This window comes from Podarcis gaigeae (assembly GCF_964106915.1).
Source record: "Podarcis gaigeae genome assembly, chromosome: 5".
Taxonomy (NCBI): domain Eukaryota; kingdom Metazoa; phylum Chordata; class Lepidosauria; order Squamata; family Lacertidae; genus Podarcis; species Podarcis gaigeae.
The window spans coordinates 73,020,793-73,043,689 of NC_139681.1; the positions used below are offsets into that span (position 1 = coordinate 73,020,793).

The window sequence follows — 22,897 nt, forward strand, 5'->3', positions numbered from 1 at the left end:
CTAGTGCTATGAGAGAGGAAGCACAATCTTGTCTGAAATCGGCACTAACGGTGACTTCCTGCAAGTCACCTAACATTCATACTTGCACCCTAATAGTCAGCTTTGCTGCCTTCACATATAGTTCTCTATTCTTAAGATCAGAGAGATCTGTAGTCCAACTTGCACATCGGTGTGCAAGGTCTTGGGAAAAGGTGTAGAGGGACCAGAGCTGTATGCAACAACAGTGGCAAGAATCATATTAGCACAAACTTGGAAGACAGAAGAAATACCAATGAAAGAACAATGGCAAGGGAAACTTATGGAATATGCAGAACTGGCAAAATTAACAGAAAAATTACATGAAAAGGACAACAAAGACTTTAAAAGAGAATGGGAACCATTTACAACATATATGAAGAGGTAACATAAAGAAATGGACTCATTGTCAGGGTTTGAGTAAACAATCACAACAGTATACAACAAAAAATAAGACTATATGTATTGGGGAAAATTTGGGGAAACAATACGCAGGGTGAACAATATGGAAATAAAACAAAACGTAGTATGAGGGAAGTCCAGGGGAGGAGGGTGGAAATATGAAAAATTGGTAGAGATATATTGTTAGAAGATGTATACATGGAGAAATCAATAACAATTTTTTTTAAAAAAAAGGAGGACCAGAACTGGCCCAGCCATCAGGCAGGGTGAGGCTGCTGCCTCAGGCAGCACCCCTACAAGTGCCCTGCCTGCGCTGCCACCTTCGCCAGTGGCAGAGAAGTGCCACTGCCAGCAGTACTGATTTTGGGTATGATCATGACCATTTTGGGTGAGATCAGCGCAAATCAGCGCAATCTTGTTGGCACTAATGGTGGTGGTGCTTCACCAGCAGCAGCAGATGCAACATAGAATGTGGCGGTGTCAGAGCAGACAGTGGCAGTGGAAGCTGCAGGGGCAGGTATGTTGGTGGTGGGAACAGGGGAAGTGGCAGGGCAGGGCGGCACTTCATTTCACCTCAAGCAGTGAAACGTGCCGTGTCACTCCTGAGAAGGACAACACAAAAAGCATGTTCATTTTGTGCATATTCTCACCAAGCATAATAAAAAAGAAACACAAGAAAGTTGGCGTTTTGTTTTGTTTTTTGTTATTGTATTCTTTCCCACTCCATTTTTGGAACCCATTAGACACCTCAGGTAAAGATATGTAGTTGGCTGGCACTCTCTAAATATTTGAAATCCATATTATTCTAGCACTAAAACGCAAGTGTAGACTTCATTCACTTATGAAAGATATCACACTTGATGTTTTGCATCATATATGCACACACTGAGAAATACTTCAGCTGTCTTTCCGTGTGTATGAACAGCAAATTTAATTAAAAAATCAATTTACAAAAGAAACCAGCCCAATCTAGATCTAGAGAACAACAGTGAGAGTGCCCTTGTTTCCTGCTTGTGAGCGTTCCATAAGCATCTCTTTCACCACTGTGGCAAAAACAGGAAGTTGGACCAGATGGACTTTTGTGTTTTTATGTGCTATCCTACCAGGAACTTGTAATGCAATCACAACATATTTCACTTTTCAGATTCTGGAGATTAGTCGTAAGATTTAAACTAATTCCAAATAATCCCTATCTTAAAATTAAGCCCCAAAGAAGTAATATAGAGAGGTTGTAGTGTTTCATTTTAGAAGTTGTCATGGTAAAAGTTGAAAGATTTAAGGCCAGTCAAGAACATGTAGCCCTCAGTAGACAAGCAAATTCTTTAGCATTAGACTGAACCATGCAGGCATAGATTTTTCCTCAGTGTAGCCTAAGAGGCAGAAATGAAGGGAAACACCTGATGTAAAAATATATTTGTACATGAACACTTGTACTGCAATAAAATAATTAAGTATTTTAATGTATCAAATGGGGGGTTTTTTTGGGGGGGTAACATGGGTACTCTTCCAGAATCTTTATGAATTCTTTCAATTTCTACTGCCTATTTCATAGAGCTGTAACCATAAATACTAGATATATACCTCCAAACATCAGGTCCAGGTCAATGTTCATAAACATCAACATGTTCCTTTGAAAAGTAAGAACAAAAGAATTACGAAGTATTGCTAAAAGGCATACATTGACTGCAAGTACTTTTGACCTTTAGGTTTAGCAGAGATCTGAACAGCAGTGACTTGACCCAGCTTCAGTATAAGCAAATATGTTTAGAATGCACAGTTAAAAACTAGTTCCACAACTGCAAGCAAATGCTTATCCTAAAGCTGTTTAGCTGCAGAGGTTCAAATCCTGCCCTGCTTAGGATACTAAGGAACGTAAGGCTCCAGTGAGTTGCTCAACACTTGGAATAGTTCCCTTTGCTTGTGTTTGTCATTAGGAGCTGGAAACATTCTCATTTCCATCTGCTTAACAGATGCTCAGATCAGCATCTTGCAAGACAACATTTCATACCAAAACATTTTCAAAATAGCAGGCATCTAAGTCAGTAAAAGTTTGGGAAGGCTACAAGTTGGAAGAAAAATATATCAGACTGTGCAGGGGGAAAAGCTAGAAGAAAACTAGATAACATATGGGGTTTCTTTTTCAACTGCATTCTTTCAAATATTCCTGCTTCACATCAATCATTATCCAGGCATTATCGGGGCAATTGAAATGCTTGCAGGCTGTTATGCTGATATATTCTACAACCTCAGAGAATATGCAGCCATATGACCTGTCATATTCTTACACATGTTGTAATTATTTGAACATAGAAAAGAAAACTAAACTTCTGCACTTTGCATTTTGATGTAACTATAACCCAGCCTCTGCCAATCTTTTTTCTTCCAGATGTTTTGGACTACTACTCCAATAAGCCCCAGCCAGTGTAGCTGGGAGGAGATCAAAATCTTTCATTTCCAATTTCAGTTCACCACAGTGTTGCACCCAAACTTAAACAGTGGTTTTTTTAAACTATGGTTAGATGGCTTGTTGGCTGAAACAAATCAAGTTGTCTATAGCATGAAGCTGGTTTGTTCCAACTAACCTTAATAATAATAATAATAATTTATTATTTGTACCCAGCCCATCTGGCTGGGTTTCCCCAGCCACTCTGGGCGGCTTCCACAGAAACCAAAAATACTTAACACAAACCACAGTTTGCTTAGGTTCAGACATAATGCTAAGCTGTAGTTAGTCTGAAACAGGAGCGAAAACATTCAGAACTCTCCTCCCACTCATGCGGGGGATGGGTGAAGCGAAGCACCTGAATCTTTCCTAGATATATTTCCATAATGATATACCATTGACTCTTTCTTCCCATCCTGACAAAACTGCTTAACTCTAACATGGCTTGTGTAGACATAACAGTCAGTCAGTCTCTTAACAATGATTGAATTTTTTTTAAAAAAGAAAATATTTAAAAGATGACAACTGAGCTACATAATTGCATGTTCATATTAATTCATCCCTCCATCTGCAAATTTCAGTTAAGCACTACATTGGTATCACAGTTAACTGATGTTAAGGGCAATCGGAGTTTCTTCTTAGCCCAGGATTTGAAATGATCCCATTTCCCAGTCCCAGCCTCTTAATCACTGTTAAGGAATGACATTATGCCTGCAGCAGTCCATCATCTCACTGCGAATGAACATTATGCTTGAATACTTTGTAGTAATCTCACTGCAGAGCTGAAAAGATTCTTTCCTGTTTTTTCACAAAATGCTTTGAGCCTCATAGGTTCAAGCCCAGCTTGTTGTACATCACACGATTCAATATATCGAAGGTTGCCCGTCTTGCCCTCCTAGCTTGACTGACGGCTGATTGTTTTCAAGCAATTTAAAGAGCAAGAGCAGAACACAGAATGCTCTTACTATGTTATGTTCATTTTATAGAGCACTTGCATAAAATTATTCTCATTGATTTGTAACCTTTCAGAAATACCAAACTGGCATGAGTGTGGTACGTAGCGGTCATGTGTGTGGTATGTAGTGGCCACATGGATAACTTTTCACTGCCAACACATGACATCATAAGAGGCATGCAGAGAAGACTCAAATTCCCAGTCTATTTTGAAATACAAAACTGCAGCCTTTGCTTGCAAATGGCAACAGGGAGGATACAAACTTGCTTTAGTTATTTCTACCCAAAAGCACAGAATTTTGAAGGGAATGAAAAAACAGAACTTTGAAAACTATCCTCTTTAATGTATATGTAGAGCAATAGGAGATATGTGTTCCAATAGGTAGACTGAACTTGCAAACAGCTGCCGTCCAGCTGCTATACATAGTCGTTCAGGGTGCCTCAAGTACATATTTCTCAAAAAAAAATTCCAAAATATTTCAAGAAGAAAAGGCTGGGAGTACTGAAACTAAACAAAGTCACATCTACCTTATAGCAAAACTGGCCAGAGTTCTTTTTCCCGTAGTAAATTATAGGTTCTCTTTTTACATAAAAACACAGATATAACAAAGTTATTCTGATCCCCTCAGGACAGTCTCCCTGCCCAAGTCTGCATTTTTGGAAAATATTCTGGAAAACAGTTTTTCTGAAACCATTCCTAAGTTCTGACAATGCTGGCAATTTGAACATGTTCAGTTTAACCCCCTCCCCCAAGTTATTCAATTTCTCACCCTATAGATAACATAAAATTGCTAGTCCCTAGGAAAATACTCTTCGTCCATGGGGTCACAAAGAGTCGGACACAACTAAACGACTAAACAACAACAACAACAGGAAAATACTGTCAGAAACTCTCAAAATGTTCCAGTAGTCTAATTTATGGTGTTTGTAGGGTTATCTATCAGGTATTTGAGCAGTGTTAGAGAAGACAAACAACACTGTTCTTATGCTGCATGGGGTGATTGGGAGTAGAATCATTGTAATCAGCTCCCCACCCCCCAAAAAGCTGCTGATTTAATCAAAATTCTATACAATGGGGAAGTCGGCTGTTACACCAAATCAAGCGGTAAATGCATGGAACAACAAGTGGTGTTGTGGTTTTAAATTTCCTATTTCTCATTCATGGTCTGCATGCTATCACAATGGGCTGAAATCTTGAGTGAAATCTGACAAACGTGTTTCAGCAAGAATGGAAAGAGGAACTGCTAAACTTCAGCCCATGCCACCAATTACAAAGCAGATTGCAATCCCAAGCCACTATCAGCCAGCACTTGTTCCCCATTTAAGTAGGACAAAAAAAGGAGAGACAGAGAACTAGTTTGACTAGCCTAAGCATATTCTGAAGGAAGTCTGCTATCACGTACAGACAGAGGGACCTAGAGAAAATCCTCAGCATTGATGTTACTTCCTAATGTTTTACAGCAATCCCCTGAGCCAGTGGCAAGCACATTCTCCTTATTAGCTGACTCCTACTACTTCCCTGCTTTGTACCAACAGAATTCCTCCCTTGCCCATGGTTCAGTTTCATTTTTGTTGAAACAGCATGTTAGTGCATAGAATTAAGGACTTGTTTCCATGTTCTATTGCTTGCCTCTTTAGAATTTTGAAACAAGTGCTGAAGTTGATATTTGAACTCATGTCTCTAAACATCAATCTACAGCCAGGCATAACAAGCCAGAATTGTTTTAAACTGTTTTCAATATTGTGTTTTAATGTTGTGACCCACGGTGGAACCTTGTGAAGCATAGGTAATAAACAAGCAAATAATACCTGTTTTCTTCATATACCTAGAAGCAAATGCATTGTCCACTTCTAGCAAGTCTCCAGACTGCACTGGAAACGAAAAGCATTATTACTTTGCCAAAAATTGCGCAAAGACATTAACATTCAAATGCTAAGGTTGGCCCCTCTGTGACATCAAAGTAGCCAAGCCCTCTAGATGTTGACCACAATTCCCATCAGCCTCAGCAATCATGGCAAATGGTCAGGGATGATGGAAGTTGTAGTCTAACAATATATTGAGGGCAATATGTTGGCTACCCCAAGCCAAGCCAATTCCTACTAAGATAACTCTAAACCCCCTGCACAAAAAACCTCCAGAATATGAAAAGAAGTGGTGTAATTAACAAACATGGATTTCAAAAAGGAAATAATACAAAAAATAAGATATCAGAACATGATGATCATGCAAGATGTATTTCCTGTTGTTGTGAAAGGTATTATAGCAGTTTACTGTTATACTTTATTTCAGAATTCTCACATTGCAGGGGTGAATAGGATACACATTTTCCTCTAATCATCGTTATCTAAAAATGCTAGCATTAATGTGTTGAAAGCTTCATGGTTTGTGGAAGTTGGCACAAAGTGTCACAGAATAATTCTCTATTCATTTTTATTAATGTTAAGTCTGGGTTTAACAACTCTCTAAAAATTCAGCGCTTCATAAAAAATGACAAACTGACATAAGAAAATGGCACACAGTTTCACTCTATTTCTGCTCAGCAAAGGAAGAAAGGAAACTGATAATATTGTCAAAATACTATGATTCCCAGAGAGAGAGAGAATGTGGAGTTTCCCTCAAGGCAAGAGTTTTGAGAAGTTCCTAGTTCTGATTTTGTACCAATCCCACCAGCAAACATAAGAAACAATGACAATACTTGTAGTATTGTATTTTCAGGTAGACATATACATCCCTTGATGCACACCAGTCACAGAATATACAAGCAATGGCAAAACAATGCAATGAAATGAAGCCTTCAAAGGGTAGCTATCTAGAAGTTGTCAGGAACTGATTTTGCTGCATTGACTCACTTCTGGGCATTTCCTAGATGATGACTGTGAATTGTGCCAAACTGTGTTAAATTATGTATACACTGAAGTCTGCCTGGGACAGAATTGAAGTCATCTTTTCTATTTAGGACTCCAAACAGTCCTAGAAGCACAGCTTGGGGATGAAGAGAGAGCGAGAGAAAGGGCAGGTTCTGTAGTCTTCGATTCTCTGTCAAGCTACATTATGTTATAAAACTTACTGCATGGGTTATTTAATATTTTTAGTGATATATGGTAAGCAAAAGATTTGCTCTCATCAGCTGCATTCTAGCACTTCCAAGTAATTGAGAGCAAGTGCTTAATTAAATGAAATTCCATAAGATTTATGCTTTGCGGTCTGAATGCTGAACTAATTTTATGGTGATGAAGTTCCACTGATATCAAAGTCAGCAAAATATAAAATACCAATAGCATTGTATGTGTTACATAATTAGAAGAAGAAGAAGAGTTTGGATTTGATATCCCGCTTTATCACTACCCTAAGGAGTCTCAAAGTGGCTAACATTCTCCTTTCCCTTCCTCCCCCACAACAAACACTCTGTGAGGTGAGTGGGGCTGAGAGACTTCAAAGAAGTGTGACTGGCCCAAGGTCACCCAGCAGCTGAATGTGGAGGAGCGGAGACGCGAACCCAGTTCCCCAGATTACGAGACAACTGCTCTTAACCACTACACCACACTGGCTCTCCAATTATATGATATATTATACCTTAACCTAGAACATAACTTCTATGTTGGCTCAACCATGAGCAGACTGTTACAATGGTTTCTTATGCAAGTGGTTTCTTATACAAGAAGAGATCCAGGATATACAATGCTAGCACTAGGCATATCTTGAGAAAAACTGCATTAATCTCACCAGCAATTATCACTGCTGAAAATCCCATGATACATCCACAAGGCTTACATACAAGGAGATGAACTTGCAACTCTACAATTCTATGATCCTAATTACTGTTCTTCTTGCCAAGTGGTATTTCTATGTTGACCGTTAATCACTGAATAAGTACCTGCAAAGTATTTTACAGATATTTTAGAAGACATTAGAAACAATAGACATGACATCATCTAAGATGTTAGCAGACAGACACAAGCAAATAGCTGGGTACTTTCCTCTGTGATCTCAAGCAAGATATATAGTTTACTACACCATAACATATTCACAGGATAATAATGGTACTCTGTCACTAGCTAATCACATCTGAAAACACCTTTCTCTTTTGTTTGATCCTTGTGTTCTTCTTAAAAAACTGAAACTCATTATTCATCACTTCAATACGTTGGGCAAAATCTAGATTTAAATAAAAACTGGATGGTTTCTTATCTGAGAAGGCAGGTATACAGTTATTCACTGAAAATGTTTCAACAACATAGACATCTGACAACAGATGTGCCACTAACACTGAGTTTATACATTATTTAATTCTTTAACATCCAAACAAGAGCCAGTCTATGCCTTTTCAGTTCCAAATACAGACCCTGGCTAAGGAATGCTTTCCTGGCCTTGACAGCATGCTTACTGATCATACTCCAAACCTAAGAACTATAGTAATTATCAAATGCTACTGAGATGGCATGCTCCATTAATCTCAAGAACAGTGCAACATTTAGGGATACCCATTACCATACATTTTAAAAACTCTGCGGGTGAATACATGAGAACTAGATAATTAAGTAAGCTTGTTATCACATTTATTACCCCAGTTAGTTTAGCCTACTAGCAGTTCCACAATCAATGAAGGAATATATCTCAAACAAGAAACACAGGTCACAAGGTCAGACTATACATCTATCTAGCACTGTACAGTATTCTGTACTATGAATGGCAGTTCTCCTGGGTTTGCAGTACAGTGAGGTATTCCATATTAGCTGCACCCCAATCCTTGAAGCTGCTAATGCAAGAGACTGAACCTGGGCCCTTTAAAAAAACCAAAAAAACCAAAACACTTAATTACTGAAGTAATGAGCTATGTCTCTCCCCAAACACTTACAATACTATTAACTGAATCTAGGGCCACTAAAAACCCCTGGGTGTGTACTAGCCCTTCGGTCAACAAAATCCCAAACCTTTCTCTTTTGAGGTTTCCCATAGTTTTGGAATCTTGTGGGTAAGAAAAACTTAGAAGGAACACAGCTGTTACAGGAAGAGAACCAATAAACCCTGCTGTGTAAATCCAGTACAGTGGGATTGCAACTTATGCAAGGGTTATGTTCCAGAGGATAGTGTATAAAGCCAAAATTGTTTTAATTTTGGAATTGCCCCCATGTGACCATCCCTACCTTTCCAAAGCCATTGTGCCAAGCAGGCCTTGGCCTCTGCTCCAACACACATGGTGGAGAGCTTTTAAGCTTTTTGTCTTGCTTACTGGGCTCTGGAAGGCTCTCACAAGATCTCATGGGATCCTCCCAGAGTTAGAGCCTGGTAAGCAAGATTGAGAGCTTAAAAGTGCTTTCCACACCAGCACCAGGAAAGAGCTTTTAAGCTCTGCGCCTTGCATGCGTTTAACTTCTGTGATATCAGCTGGTCAGCTGCCAAGCACATAAAGCTGCAATCATGCAAGTTAAATGTGTGCGCGTTGCAAGGCGACTGTATTTATACACAACTCTTTGTCCACATATTTACTGCTCCCATAAACAGGCCCAAGTGCTGCTGAAGGCAAGAGAGCTACATCAATTCATATGACATTTATGTGCTTTAACAGATGATTCACCTTTCTCGTTTTTCAAGAATTAAAATTTCATTAATGCCACTTGAATTGTCTCACAATCACGGGGCAAATATGATATGCTCATCACTGCACACTTTGGCCAAAACACAAAAACAGGCAATGCAGGACCATGGGAAATTGGAAACTCACCAAGGCTATTCCCACCAAGCAAAGCCTCACCCTGCTCTTGTGCACAGCTCACTTGTGGACATGTCATTCCAGAAAAGCAAAGGGAAGCTTTTCTAGGAGGGAAAGTCTTAGCAAGTTAGATTCAGTTCTCAGGCCCTACGTCCTCGGCCCAAACTGTCAAAACTGCTGTAACTCATCCAAAATAGCACGGTCCCATCCCATCAAGAGGTAGCTCCAGTTATGTGAAAAGCATGTGAACACATTCACCTTCACTCTACAATTATGCTGGTATGCTGAGAAATGAGAAAAAGAAGGGCTGTCAGTCTGCTGGGGATTACCACCTCATGTAAGGTAAGAACTTGAAAGCTGACTTGGTTGACACACCAGAAGACATGGAACCTAAAAAGCCAGGGAGCCCAGAAGCAAAGTAGCTTAATGGGTGAGAATAGGGTTGACAGTGAGCAGTAGTCTCCCACCCACAGGCTCCCTTGGCTCACAAGGCCATTTTCCCCAATCCACGCCCACCTGAACCATCCCTGATGACATATGTGATATCAGGTGATTGGCAGGTAAAGACTTAGTTACAAAGGAACGATCAGGAGCTTAAAGTGCAAGACTTGCTGCCAGGACCCTACAGCTGCCAGGACCCTACTCGCTGCCAGAAAGCCCCACTGAGATCAGCTGAACTAACTCCCTAGGACACTCAATGAGACTCATTCTGTTGCTGCTTAGAGTGAGCCCTTTGAAGACCTGCTGTTAACACCAATCAGTTTATCAGCACTAAGAGTGAGACCTTTTGAGATTGCCCCATCCACCAGTCATGGTTTGCCCAACATCTGGCCTGCTGCTTGGATCCAGTGCCTCGCCCATGAGATATAGGAACTTAATCCATGGGCAATTAAAAAAAACTGAGACTAGAGGAAAAGACCCTGGCATTGAGGGCTAGGAACCTAAGGGGTTCAGGGTTGCCTTTCAAGACTCTGGACCTTTCTTGGTCTTTATGAGTTGCATATAAAGAAGAATTCTGCAAGGAACAGTTTAATTTGGAAAAGCTAAGCAGGCAGTGGGGTAGTATAATATGCTGAATTTCACATATTAATTTGAACTAGCCAGCTACAGACTTCCTTTCACAATATTAAGAGCTATAAAAATAAGGAATTATTGGAGGGTTAACTTTATTACCCCTTTTAATTAATGTTAGCTGATCTAAGAGTCCCAGGGCTAAACAACAGGGTAAGAACTCTGCTGAGTAGTGAGATGTTTGCACCCCAAATCAACTTATTGAAAATCCCCCAAACTCTCCAAGTAGTCTAGCTTAATACTATAAGTGTAATGGCTGCACAGCCCCCCTCCCCTCCTCCAAAGAAGAAATAAAAACAACTTTAGGTGGAGGTTCCCAGTGGAGGCCCATCAGGCCTCTCCAGAGGAAATGATGTTCCGTGATCACCACTGCTCTTATGAATAATTTCCTGCCACAGAATAAGCTCACTGGGCCTATCTCCTCTCTGCTGGAGCCCTCCATCTGTCGCCACTTCTCCTAACAGATAAGGCTGTTTTTTCCTAGGGAAAGCAATAGACTGCGGTATAAGGAAGGTTAGATGTGAACAGAATTAAGACACTATGCCCACCTTGAGTCTGTGTACTGCAGTTCAAACAGGGTTGATCCCATAACTGAGTGGCCCTGCACTGGATGTTTGCCCCCCATCCTTAATGGAAACTTTTTTTTTTAATGTTGGAATTCAAAGATGCATATAAACCTGCAATGCTTATCTACAGCAGGGATTTCCCTCCCTTTTCTCCCCTCATGTGCCCCCCAACTGGTTTGAGTGGGGATTAGGAGAACCTGCAGAATAGTACATGGGGCAAGGAAGATCATTCTGTCTAGCAAGCTGTTGTGCTTGTGCAGATGGAACATTTGTAATAGTGTGATGTTGAATTCCACCCTATAGAACTAATTTCAGCTGTTCCCATTTCAGGAGTTTCAATTCTAGTACGAGGTACTAGCAACTGTAATCAGCTGCTGATTACTCACTCTCAGACTTGCCTTGGTCCAAAATCATTCCCATTCTCATCTGTAAAATGAAGAGTATCAATGCACCTTATATAATATATAACACCATTTGGGGGGGGGGGAAGCATTTCATTCAGTTGTAACAGAAAGAATAATACATATACACTATTTTATTTTATTTTATTTTATTTCACAGGAGGTTCTTAATATGTTAGATGTGATTCAAGAGTTAGAAATAAAGAGCTCTTCCATCTACTGTAGCCAATTCAAGTCAAAGATCCAGTGTCTGCACTAATTATCACAAAGAGCCAACTGGCTGTTGGATAGACAAGTAACCATAGCAACCCAGCCTAGATATCACTCATACAAATTACACCAGAGACGCTTCTAGTGGATCCATCCTGAAGCCAAAGTGGTCACATAAAGGTGAGGACATTTTTCAAGGACGTTTCATAGCAAGCCGATTGGCAATGACAGCAGAATCTGCTCACAGTAACCACCACAATAAATTTCAATTTTGCTTTATCATAGTGTCATGAGGTATCCAGTGAACCCTGTTTATTGTATCTATAGAACTGATTATCTCTAGTAATAGAACTGCCCAGTATGTGCTGCACACAAAGAGATGGAAAAACTGAGAAATTTTATATCATGTGTTGTGTGAATAGTTGCACAAAAGTCTTTAAAGCTGTGAATCCCTAACAGTCCATGTAAACAAGGGAAACATTGTTCTCATTTACCAAGTAGCTGGCATAAAAGTGATTTCAACTGTTCAGATTAGAAAAGTTGTGTGTGTCTATATGTGTATGTATGCACAAGTTGCTGTTTTAATCCCTGCATGTTAAACAGAATATTCAAAACATTATATGATAGTAATTTATTTGGGTATTTGTATACTACAATTTCAAGGGACGCAGGTGGCGCTGTGGGTTAAAGCCTCAGTGCCTAGGACTTGCCGATCGAAAGGCCGGCGGTTCGAATCCCTGCGGCGGGGTGTGCTCCCGCTGCTCGGTCCCAGCGCCTGCCAACCTAGCAGTTCGAAAGCACCTCCGGGTGCAAGTAGATAAATAGGGACCGCTTACCAGCGGGAAGGTAAACAGCGTTTCCGTGTGCGGCTCTGGCTCTGGCCAGAGCAGCGATGTCACGCTGGCCACGTGACCCGGAAGTGTCTCCGGACAGCGCTGGCCCCTGGCCTCTTGAGTGAGATGGGCACACAACCCCAGAGTCTGTCAAGACTGGCCCGTACGGGCAGGGGTACCTTTACCTTTTATACTACAATTTCAGCCCCCTCAATGTGGTTCAGTTTTATTAAACTGTCCTGGGTTTACACTGAAAATCATATTAAAGTGCAAGACATTAAAGACCTCTGTTGTGAAGAAGTTGGTCTGTATAGATACATTTTAACACTCAAATACATTCCTTCTAAGTATAGAATAGACAATCAGCGGAAGTGGTCAACATAATTGTTGAACCACAGTTCCTATCATCTTTGATTGAATCTAATAACACCTGGAGGACACCATGTTGGCTACCCTTAATCTATGGTGTCTAATATCCTTGCATCACATACCACTTGGTATAATCAAATTTTGCAGGATGTAACACACCACACTCAGTAAGGTTAATGATGCAGAACTCAAATATAGGGTCTGTCAATCGGGGCCTGACCGATTATGTAAAGTGATGCAACCACCAAAAGCAGCCAATTCTGGATGGTGGTAGCAGTCCTCTGGCTGTTCCTCTTGGCCATGCCCTTCTGCTGGAGGGCACAACTGTATGTGTCATGCACTCCAGTAAAATAGCTTGCTGCCCTCAGGTGCAGTGAAGAACATTATTCTGTTTGCTATACTGAAATAAATTTCAGCAACCAGTCCACTCATCTTCTCTACATGGACCATCTTGTCCTCTACTTCAGGCAGCTAAATGTCATGGGCTGACCCTGGCTCTCAGAGCATGAGATCAGGTTCAGATCCCCACATGCAACTGAGACCCTGCAAATGAAAGTGGAGCAAGTAACAATGTTGTGTGCAATGTTGGACCTAAATGTACAATGCCAAACTCAGTTCTTAGCATATATTTTTCTTCTTGTAGTGATTATATTGCAACACGTTTAAGATCTGGGTTACCAAATAGCTTCACATAAATATACCAGAACTCTACATCAGGTAGCACCCAGTTGTTAAAACAGTAATGTTGGATTATAAGAGAAACAGAATCTCTCTGGATTATGGAGGACACTGTAAGGATAAACTGGCTCTAAATTCCCTTTACTATGATGCTGACAACATACCAGGAACATCAATATACCTGAATATCAGCCACAACAATGTCACCTGGCTACTAAATTACTTAATACCCTTGGGCCACTCACTATTTCACATTTGCAAAGGAACTTTGGAAGTTCCTTTCTTCCTAACTTCAATTGCTGCTCCCATAAAGTAAAATGCTCCTGTATTCAAACAATCTAGCCATTTGCATTTACAGTGATTGAAAACATTTTACCAATATATATTTAGTTCAAAAGTTATAGATTTGGTTTTCCTTCTGTAGCTGTTGGAATGACAGTCTGTTACACAAAAAGAACAACAGCACTGAATTATCAGCAACTGCAGACTAAAGGGCTAACCTGCTGTAAAGATGCATGTATAATAGTACATATTGATGTATGGTGTATATGCAGCCTGATACGCACACTGTGGTCTCCTTACTATGAATTCAGCTGGCTCAGTTAAACTTTTCCAACACTGTAGTTCAGTACTGAAAAGCTGAGATTTCTTCCCTGAAGACTAATTATCTTATCATGATGTCATAATCCAATAATGTTCTCCTCTTTTCATTCTTATTGCATGTATCTATTTTTGCATCCATTCACAGAACAAGCTTCTTTTGGTTTCACGGATCATCCTAAGCATGAAATAAGTAAATCGGCATACGACACAGCTCTCTCCAAGATTTGGAGATGATAAACTAGCTATTCTGTTGAGTGAGACATGGATGCTTGTTGACTTGGCAGCTGCTCTGCATTCAATGATTCATTTTCATTTCAGGACAATCACATATGTATTGTTCATTCCAATTTTTGGAGACTATTAGCTTTTCTAAAGCTATGTAGAGACAGATATACCGGTCTCCTGTCTCCATGACATGACTGAAAATGTCTTCCCATTTCTCAACACCATTGATGCCAGCTTAACATATGATTACAGTGCACATCATTTGAAGTATAGGTGGGATACATAACAGTATTCACCCCTATACTCGTGCCATCATGGTACACATCACTGGGTGTTCCACAGCCAAACTCTTTGACCTAATTTCTCCACTTAGCTGGATCCATGGAGTTTCTGCCTCTAACCTTTCACTTGCCTTTTTCATTCCTTTTGCTATTCTTCAGGTGACCAAATATCATTGTGTTGAGGACTGCTGATGTAGTTCCAGGGTAACTGACGTGGTGCCCTTCATATATTGGACTACAATTCCCATCAGTCCCAGCCAGTGAGGCTAACTGACGTGGATGATGGGAGCATTAATCCAAAAATATCTGGAGGGCATCATGTTGACTACATCTGAAGTGGTCAGGTACCTCTTCTTACCAGGACTTTGCAATCACTATCTGTGCAAAGGTCTTTTGGTTAAGGAAGGAATCACTGGCGAACAGTGAGTATCCACATTCCGCTTGCCTTCTTTGTAAGCACTTAATACCATTCGTGTTCTTCTTAATCTGCTTGGATATGCTACTGTATAAAAGCTTTTTCTGTATTATAAACTCTTGGAATTTTGCAATAGCTCATCTTCTGAAATCCATACCTCCCTTCACATCCTTGTTAAAGCAATATTATTCATGGCAAAGCTAAGGCAATGTTTGGAACAAGTCTATTATGCAGGCTGAAATCGTGCAGCTAGGCCAAAGGCACATTCTGTTGGGTATCTCCCTATGATGAGCCTATCCTTAAAACAGTTTGGGGATTTCAAGGTGTCTGCAAATTTCTCTTTTAGCACACACAAACATCGAAAGTGGAAGCCAAGCAATGCAATTTGGGAATAAGGAACTGTGTCAATTGGTGAAATGAATTCAGCAACATTTAATCAAGAGAAATGAGATGGCAAGAGGAAATTATGGATTCATTACCAACATTTATTTCATTCATACATTGCCTTTCTTTAAAAGAAGTCAAGGTTGCATGGATATAATTCTCACATCCAGGCACTAAACCAGTTTAGACCTGCTTACGTTTAGCAAAATTGCTGCATCATCTTCCTTTAAACCACTCCATTTGAGAATTTGGGCCTTGTTTGTTTAGGAATCTGCATTTACCCTTTTTGAAAAGGGAAGTGGTTGTGGTCAGCTTACCACTTACCAACTTGGCAAAGAACCTTGAAAGAATTTGCTAGCTGCTTTCCATATTTTGTGAAATGCAGCTGTACTGGCGAGAATGGGTTGCTACCGCACAATAGTCACAAAAGGAAGTGGCTTTAGCAATGCATGCATCAGCTAACCAACTGTGGCTGAAACAGACAAGGTCAGCTATGAATGTCAAATGATTGCGTTGGCAGTTTTACCATGTGAGGATGTGTAATCAAAGGAGAAGTCTTGAGATGGTAAGAACTTGAGATGTTGAGTAAACACGCAAACACAGTAATGTATTAATGCAACAGTCTGGTCCAAGTGAATGTGGATATAGTTCACAACAAGACTGTACTTGATTCGAGGAAGTCAAGCTCCATATAAAGTGGAGTGTTCCATGTGCAGTGATTAATTCATTTTATTTATAATGTGGGATTGATTTTCTTAAAAGCTATGACACACTTAATGTAAATCCTAAGCAATGTAGATATGTAAGTACAGCTAAAGGTACACTCTGGGTTCAGAGTTAACGTCTTCTGTAGGCACAGAATATGTTCAATTTTTTTTAACTCATGCTTTTTTTGCTGCTAGCAATTAAAGTAATCGTTGGGTGTCTTTTTCCCCCTCCAAGGGTAACATTGTAATTCCTGCTACAGAAATAATATTCCACATCCAAAACTTCAATTGTAATAATGGTAAAATAAGCTGCTTCCCAAAATTAGTTAATGTGACATGTCGAGCTGAGAGGAAATAAAAACTTGAAGTTTGCAATCTTCCAATTTAAGAAGATGCACCACCATACAATTGCAAGTGCCATTTTGCAAAACTATATGCTAGAGTGATTGTCACCTGAACCATGCAAGCACCATTCATCATATGCTTAAGACAGAAGGGTCAGTCCAAGTTAAATGAAGATGTCAAGCAGTGTGGTAGAAACAAGACAAACAACACTTGCTTTTCAAAAAGCACGACTAAACATCTGACTGAAATAAGAACTGACTCTGATCACTGACTGTACTGAACTGGTTTCACATTGAAGAATTTAAGAAAAGTATTAAACTTGCAACACAACCCCACAAGTTACAGGCAACCTTTTTAACCTCTGTCATTTTGCATTTGAGTAATGAGTGGTTTGAAATAACAATTCACAAGAATCATTCCTACAAGTTCCTGACTTCAGAGAGGGGAAGGGGAGAAAGCATGATATCTTGATTTCTGTTCGAACTGTGGGGAAATGGCAAAGTACTTACTTGTCTTATTTGCAATGCACCCTTCACTGAGGAGCTTATGGCGGCATACTTGGGGCTGTTTTCACCCTCACAACCACTGTGGAAGTAGGTTAGCTTGAAAGACTATAACCTGTATAAGCCTGCACAATGTACTCAATGGCAGATCAGCAATTTCAAGACAAACATTCACTATAGTAGTGTCTTTAAGCTTGGGTTTCCAGATATTGTTGGACAACAACTCCCATAATCCCCAACCACTGGCTAAGCTGACTGAGGATGATAGGAGTAGTAACGCAACAACATCTGGGAATTCAAGCTTGAAGCAGCCTGCTCTGAAGTAAAGAAAATTAAATGTAGTGCCGTCAATATGTTTTCTAGATTCTAGATCCCATCAGGCCCAGCCAGCATGATGAATGATCAAGGAAAATGGGAGCTGGAGTCCAACAATATATGAAGGGTACATTGACTTTCCCTGCTCTACAGAATGTCAACACTATTTACACTACATCACCTGAGCTGTCAGTGTAGCACAGGGCTAGCATATCCTGACAATGTCTGTTGCTAGTAATTCTAGAAGTCTCCCAAGCGGATTAACTATTTGGAAACATTCCAAACAGTTTGGAGTATTGTGGAAAGAGACCAGTATAGAAGTGCTAATGGAAAATGCCAACAGCTTTGTGAATTGCCAAACCTGGTGCAAGGGGACACAATGCAAAACCACTATCTAACCTGTAAGCTGCACTTTTGAGGTGGCAGCTCAGAGTCAAACCATAATTTATTCACTGCTATTTATAGTAAATATGTGCTAGTTCTTGTCTAATGTAAAGAAACTGCTAGAAACTAGCATGAACATTATAAGTGGAGCATGCTACCTTTAATATCAAGAAATTCAAATGTCAAATTTAAATATAATTGTGTGCCTCTGAAGTAGAAGGAAAGTGTTTTCTAATGAAAATTAACAAACTGTGCCAGCAATTTTCACACAATATATTCTGACACTTTGGAAATCAATAAATAATTAGGATGCTGGTCAAAGCCAAACAGGCACACCAAGACACCTGTTCTCTCCTTGGCCATTTTCCCAATCAGAATATTGTTCATGGAGATTTGTTATTTATAGGGGCATGGAGAATTGGCATATTCTGTTTCACTGTTCAGGTTTTGCCATCTTTGTCTTCATAGCAACCTGTGCTGTTCTTCTACTAGTGTCAAAAAACATAGTTTAAAACATCAGTTGGAAACAACTGCAGACAAGGGGAAAGGGCCAAGCTTGTTGACTTAGCTACATGATAAAAAGGAGATTAAGTACCAAAAACAGAAAAAGTATAGCATGGTTAGCTCTTAATCTTATGATCCAAACCATCCCATACATAAAATGCATCTAAACTCGAGCAACATAGGTTTTGACTGCTTTTGAATAAAATGCTAAGCCTTAATCTGTTTTAACAAGCCAGGATGTAGCTCAAAGATTATGATTTGTTTCACTTAAATGATGGTTTGCTTCTCTTCCCACCCATCCCAAATCTCTTCTGTTGGTGGCTATCACAAATGCTCCCTCTTTGAGACTGGAGTGATCTCTCTGGCCATACCATATGGCTTAAAGTTTGCTTTGAGACAAGAGCCAACCCATCCCATGTCAAGCATCAACAGCTAAACTGTTTTGGGGAGGGCTCATCTCTTTGTAGCTGTGATAGTTCCATAGTTCACCTGCAATCTCATAGTGATGGGTAACAACCACAAGAGTATAATGACTAAGTGTGGACTGAAGCATTGGGCAACTAGCTAATCCATATGTACCCACAGAGAAAACTCAGCTACTCTGACAGACACACATAAGCATTCTGCCATAATGGGCACCATTTTGGACCTCCTTCTTTATGATGTATCCAGTAGCCACTTTGGTCTCCAGTGTTGCCATCATAATAGCTCAAAGTTATTTTATTGCTTGGTGCAGGCCAGTGAATATGTTATGTTTACTGTTTTGAGCTTGAGAAATCGTTCAAGACCTCCCCCCATGGAAACAGATAACCCCCAACTTGGTAGCTGATTTCAAGGTCAACATATTTTGCTACGAAAACACCTATTGTTTTATCTTTTACTATTTATATGTTCAGTTCCTCTGACATTTTCTTCTGGAAATGCTCAATCCTAAGAACCCCATGAACATCAAATGCTCAATCCTAAGAACCCCATGAACATCAAAGCTCAGTAGGATCCAACCATACAATAAATATAACTCTCCTTAGAAATGAGCAGTTCACAAAGTGCAGAATTCAAGGACCCAGAAGGAAAGGTTAATAATCCAAAACTTGCTAGTGGCAGAAGTGGCTAACTTTCTTGGTCTGCGGTCTGCTTTCAGCCTTGGACAACTTCCAATGGGCCATATGCCAGGAAGTGGGTGTGGTCAGCTGAAGTGGGTGTGGATTATGAAGAATGCTAATGTGGAATTCAAGTTCAATAGCAGAAGGTACAATACATTTTACAGTATGTTTGATTCCGCAAACATGTTAATGCGTAAGAGCCCTGTTTTGCTAAGACGGTACAAGTCTCAACAAATTCATGATCCTATTCCCACAGCTACATTGTCTCCGGAGAGTTAAATATTATAAACAGAGCTGACTGTATAAACACATAAATTGTTTTTCCCATTAATACGTGAGATTTTTAAATTATTTTTGACAGAGAAAGTAAAGACACAATAATAAAATGGTGACTCAAGTTAGTGGCTTATATCCAATACACTCCTTCACAAAGAAAAGACAGCTTTCCCATCACCCTGCAATTTTTGTGCCACCTCCCATTCTGTTCTGGAGGATCCCCAGTTCTCCAAAGCAGATGTTTGTGGAGGAAGAGGCTGCAGGGGCAAGTGGTAAAAATTGCCTCTCATAGGATATAAGATGCCTTGTACATAGCCAGACCATTGGCAGCAGTTCACCAAGGTTTCAGACAGAAGTTTTTTCACAGCCCTGTCTGGAGATACTGTGAACTGAATGTGGGGTTATTTGCATGCAAAGCATGTACTCTACCACAGAGCTACAAACAGTCTCACCTACTGAGCTAAAGATTCCCCTCCATTCCATGAGTGAAACCCCAAATGTAAGGATCCAACCAAATGAAATTTGTTAGGATAAAGGATAAAAATTGGGGCAAGACACTAGCTTATACAGCTAAGGGTTGTAGCCAAACATGTCACTCAGCTGCCAATAAGGCTTGCATCAGCAGAACTAAGAGAGAAGCATTATTTGACCATTTCCCATGTAAACCTCTGAATCTGTTCCAAATGGTTCAAGGGCCCTCCAGAACAGATTTACAGGGGGAGCAGAGGGAGGGGGAATCATTGCATATTGCTTCCCTCCCCATTCTACTGATGGAAACCTCACTCTCACCTGTGTCCACATAGCCCAGCACTTTCTACTTGATTAGCAGCAACTTTCCTGGTATTGAGGTAGAGATGTCTTCCGCAGTCCATCTACTCAGGGACTGCAACCTCTGACCTTAAACATGCTAAGTTTCTGCCAATTTTTTATCATTATTATTCATAAGTCTATTTCTTAAAATGTTTCAACCTCTAAGAATTGATACTGTGTGGTTCTTAAAATAAGAATCATTCAAGGCCAAGATGGGAAACCTCTGGCCCACAGAACCAATTAGGCCTGGAATGGGTCCTAATTTGGCTTGTGAAGCTGTTCCTCACAAACAGCCCCTCCTGCCATACACCTGACATCCTATGGGACTCAGTGTCTGTCCCAGGGAGCCCCAATGGGATCAGCTGCACTGCATTGGAAAATGGAAGTTTCAAAGGTGTTTTTTGTAACTGGCTAATGCCTGTTTGGCAGAGACAACAACCCGCTTTGAAGGTGCGTTCCTGTGGCCGATCACGCACCTTCAAAGGAAATTGCTGTATGAACGGTAGTTTCAGCAATCTCATTAGAACACTGACATGTGTCACCTGCTTGACATCATTGCAATGTTGTGTGACTGACCAGAAAGTGATCCCACACACTGTAAAAGTTGACCTGCAGGGAGTAGGGGAAGTTAGAATCCATCCCACTGACTGGATCTACTTTCCTACCTCTGATTCAAGGGTTCAACAATTTTTAGGTTCTAGCTTCCTTATCTGTCAGTGAGGAATCTGGCCAAATTAAAGTAATTAAAAGTAAAAAACCTAACCTAACAGAGGATATGATTATGGTTCGTACCAGTCCAGGGATCGCTTCACGGTAAATTTTTCTGAGATTTAATAACATTCTATTTTGAATTTTGTGGAAAACTGCTGTTTAAATACTATAGGTGTTTAAATTTCTCACCCCTTTTCAACTGTCTCTCTATTGGTGCAGAATATTTCCACAGCAGGCATGTTGCCTGGATTTTGAATTATTAGATACCTTGCATCCAGCATGTGACCGGGTTTTCATTAATGGAGTTGTGGTGCACAGCTCAATGGCTTCTGGCTCATGGAAGATCACTGTGGGGAGAGGTTCCTTCCGAAGGGTTAAGACATTTAGCTTAGTCTTCAACATGGTCTGAAAGTGCTAAATGAAAAAAGAATAAAAAAGACAGAAGATTTTTATTTTATTTTGCAGAATTTATGTGTTTAAATTCAAGACAACGAACGTGAAGGTCAATATTTCTACCTGACTTGTTCTAATGATCTGTGCAGTGACATGGAAACAATGCTGGAAGGAATGAAAACTGCTTTAAGTTCATGTAAAAATCCAAGATAGGGAGGTTTGAAATATATGCTTTTCTTTTTCATTTTTCAAATTACAAATGAAGAGAGATAGGAAGAGAGAAAAAACATTAACACAGGACATTGAAAAGATTGGTTTGGATCCAAACCTATTCTTGTGAAAGTAGAATGCTCTTAAGCTCATGGAAGGTAGCCCTCTGATTTCCATCATTTCCCCCTTTCTTCTGTAGACCTCTATGCCACATCTTACATTGTTATGCCATATCTTACATTTCTGGGGCCACAGAAAGCTTTAGTGAGGAAGAAGGGACAGGAAAACCAGACTACCTCCATTGGTAGCTCTGCAGAGAGACTCTGCCATTTCCTTGTTTCTTTCCTTCTGAGGTGATTCCGCTAAGCAGCCCTTCCAATGACCTCCCCCATCCCATCCCCACCCCACTCCTCTGATCAGCGGGAAATAGTTCACTAGCAGGGGAAATGGGCCTGAGAAGACTGGGAACTAGGGAGAGGTTAGCAAGTCAAACAAGAAAGCCCTGTAAGGCTGCATCTGGTCCCAAAACTGGGAGCGTCCCACCTCTCTCTCTGGTCTATATGTACTGTATATTTGTAGATAAATCAAATATTTCAAAATACCATATGTCTCCAGCAATCACTCTTCCAAAAGGAAGTCAAGCTCAAGATTTGCACCACCCATGGTAGTGGTCAAGGCCAGATTTAGGTTTGATGAGGCCCTAAGCTCATCAAATGAGGTTTGATGAGGCCCTAAGGTAATGGGGCCCTTTATATGTCCAGCTGTCCTTTGTCAACAACAAATTGACACTGGGTTTTTTTGTGTTGAATATATGCTACATGGTAATTTATGGACCTAATAGGCATCTAAAGCCATTTGCACATTAAAAAATACCGTAGATTCTGGCATATAAGACAACTTGTTAACCCCAGAAAAGAGGTTTAAAAGTTGGGGGTCATCTTATACGCCGAGTATGGGCAACATGGAGCAGAGCCCACCCACTGCTGCGGCGGCGGCGGCTCCGAAGCAGCAGCAACCAGTGGCGGGCTCCGCTCCACGCCGGGCGGCTTTCTCCCAGCACGGAGCTGCCCAGCGT

At 40.4% G+C, this 22,897-nt stretch overlaps 1 protein-coding gene across 1 annotated transcript in view; it reads right to left on the reverse strand.

The window, feature by feature from the left end:
- The window catches only part of PID1 (phosphotyrosine interaction domain containing 1), a 101,000-nt gene that overhangs the window by 47,435 nt on the left and 30,668 nt on the right, over positions 1–22,897 (reverse strand). Inside the window, exon 2 of the mRNA XM_083738629.1 lies at positions 21,487–21,633. Coding sequence (XP_083594755.1) covers positions 21,487–21,633 — 147 coding nt within the window. The remainder of the gene's footprint in view (positions 1–21,486; positions 21,634–22,897) is intronic.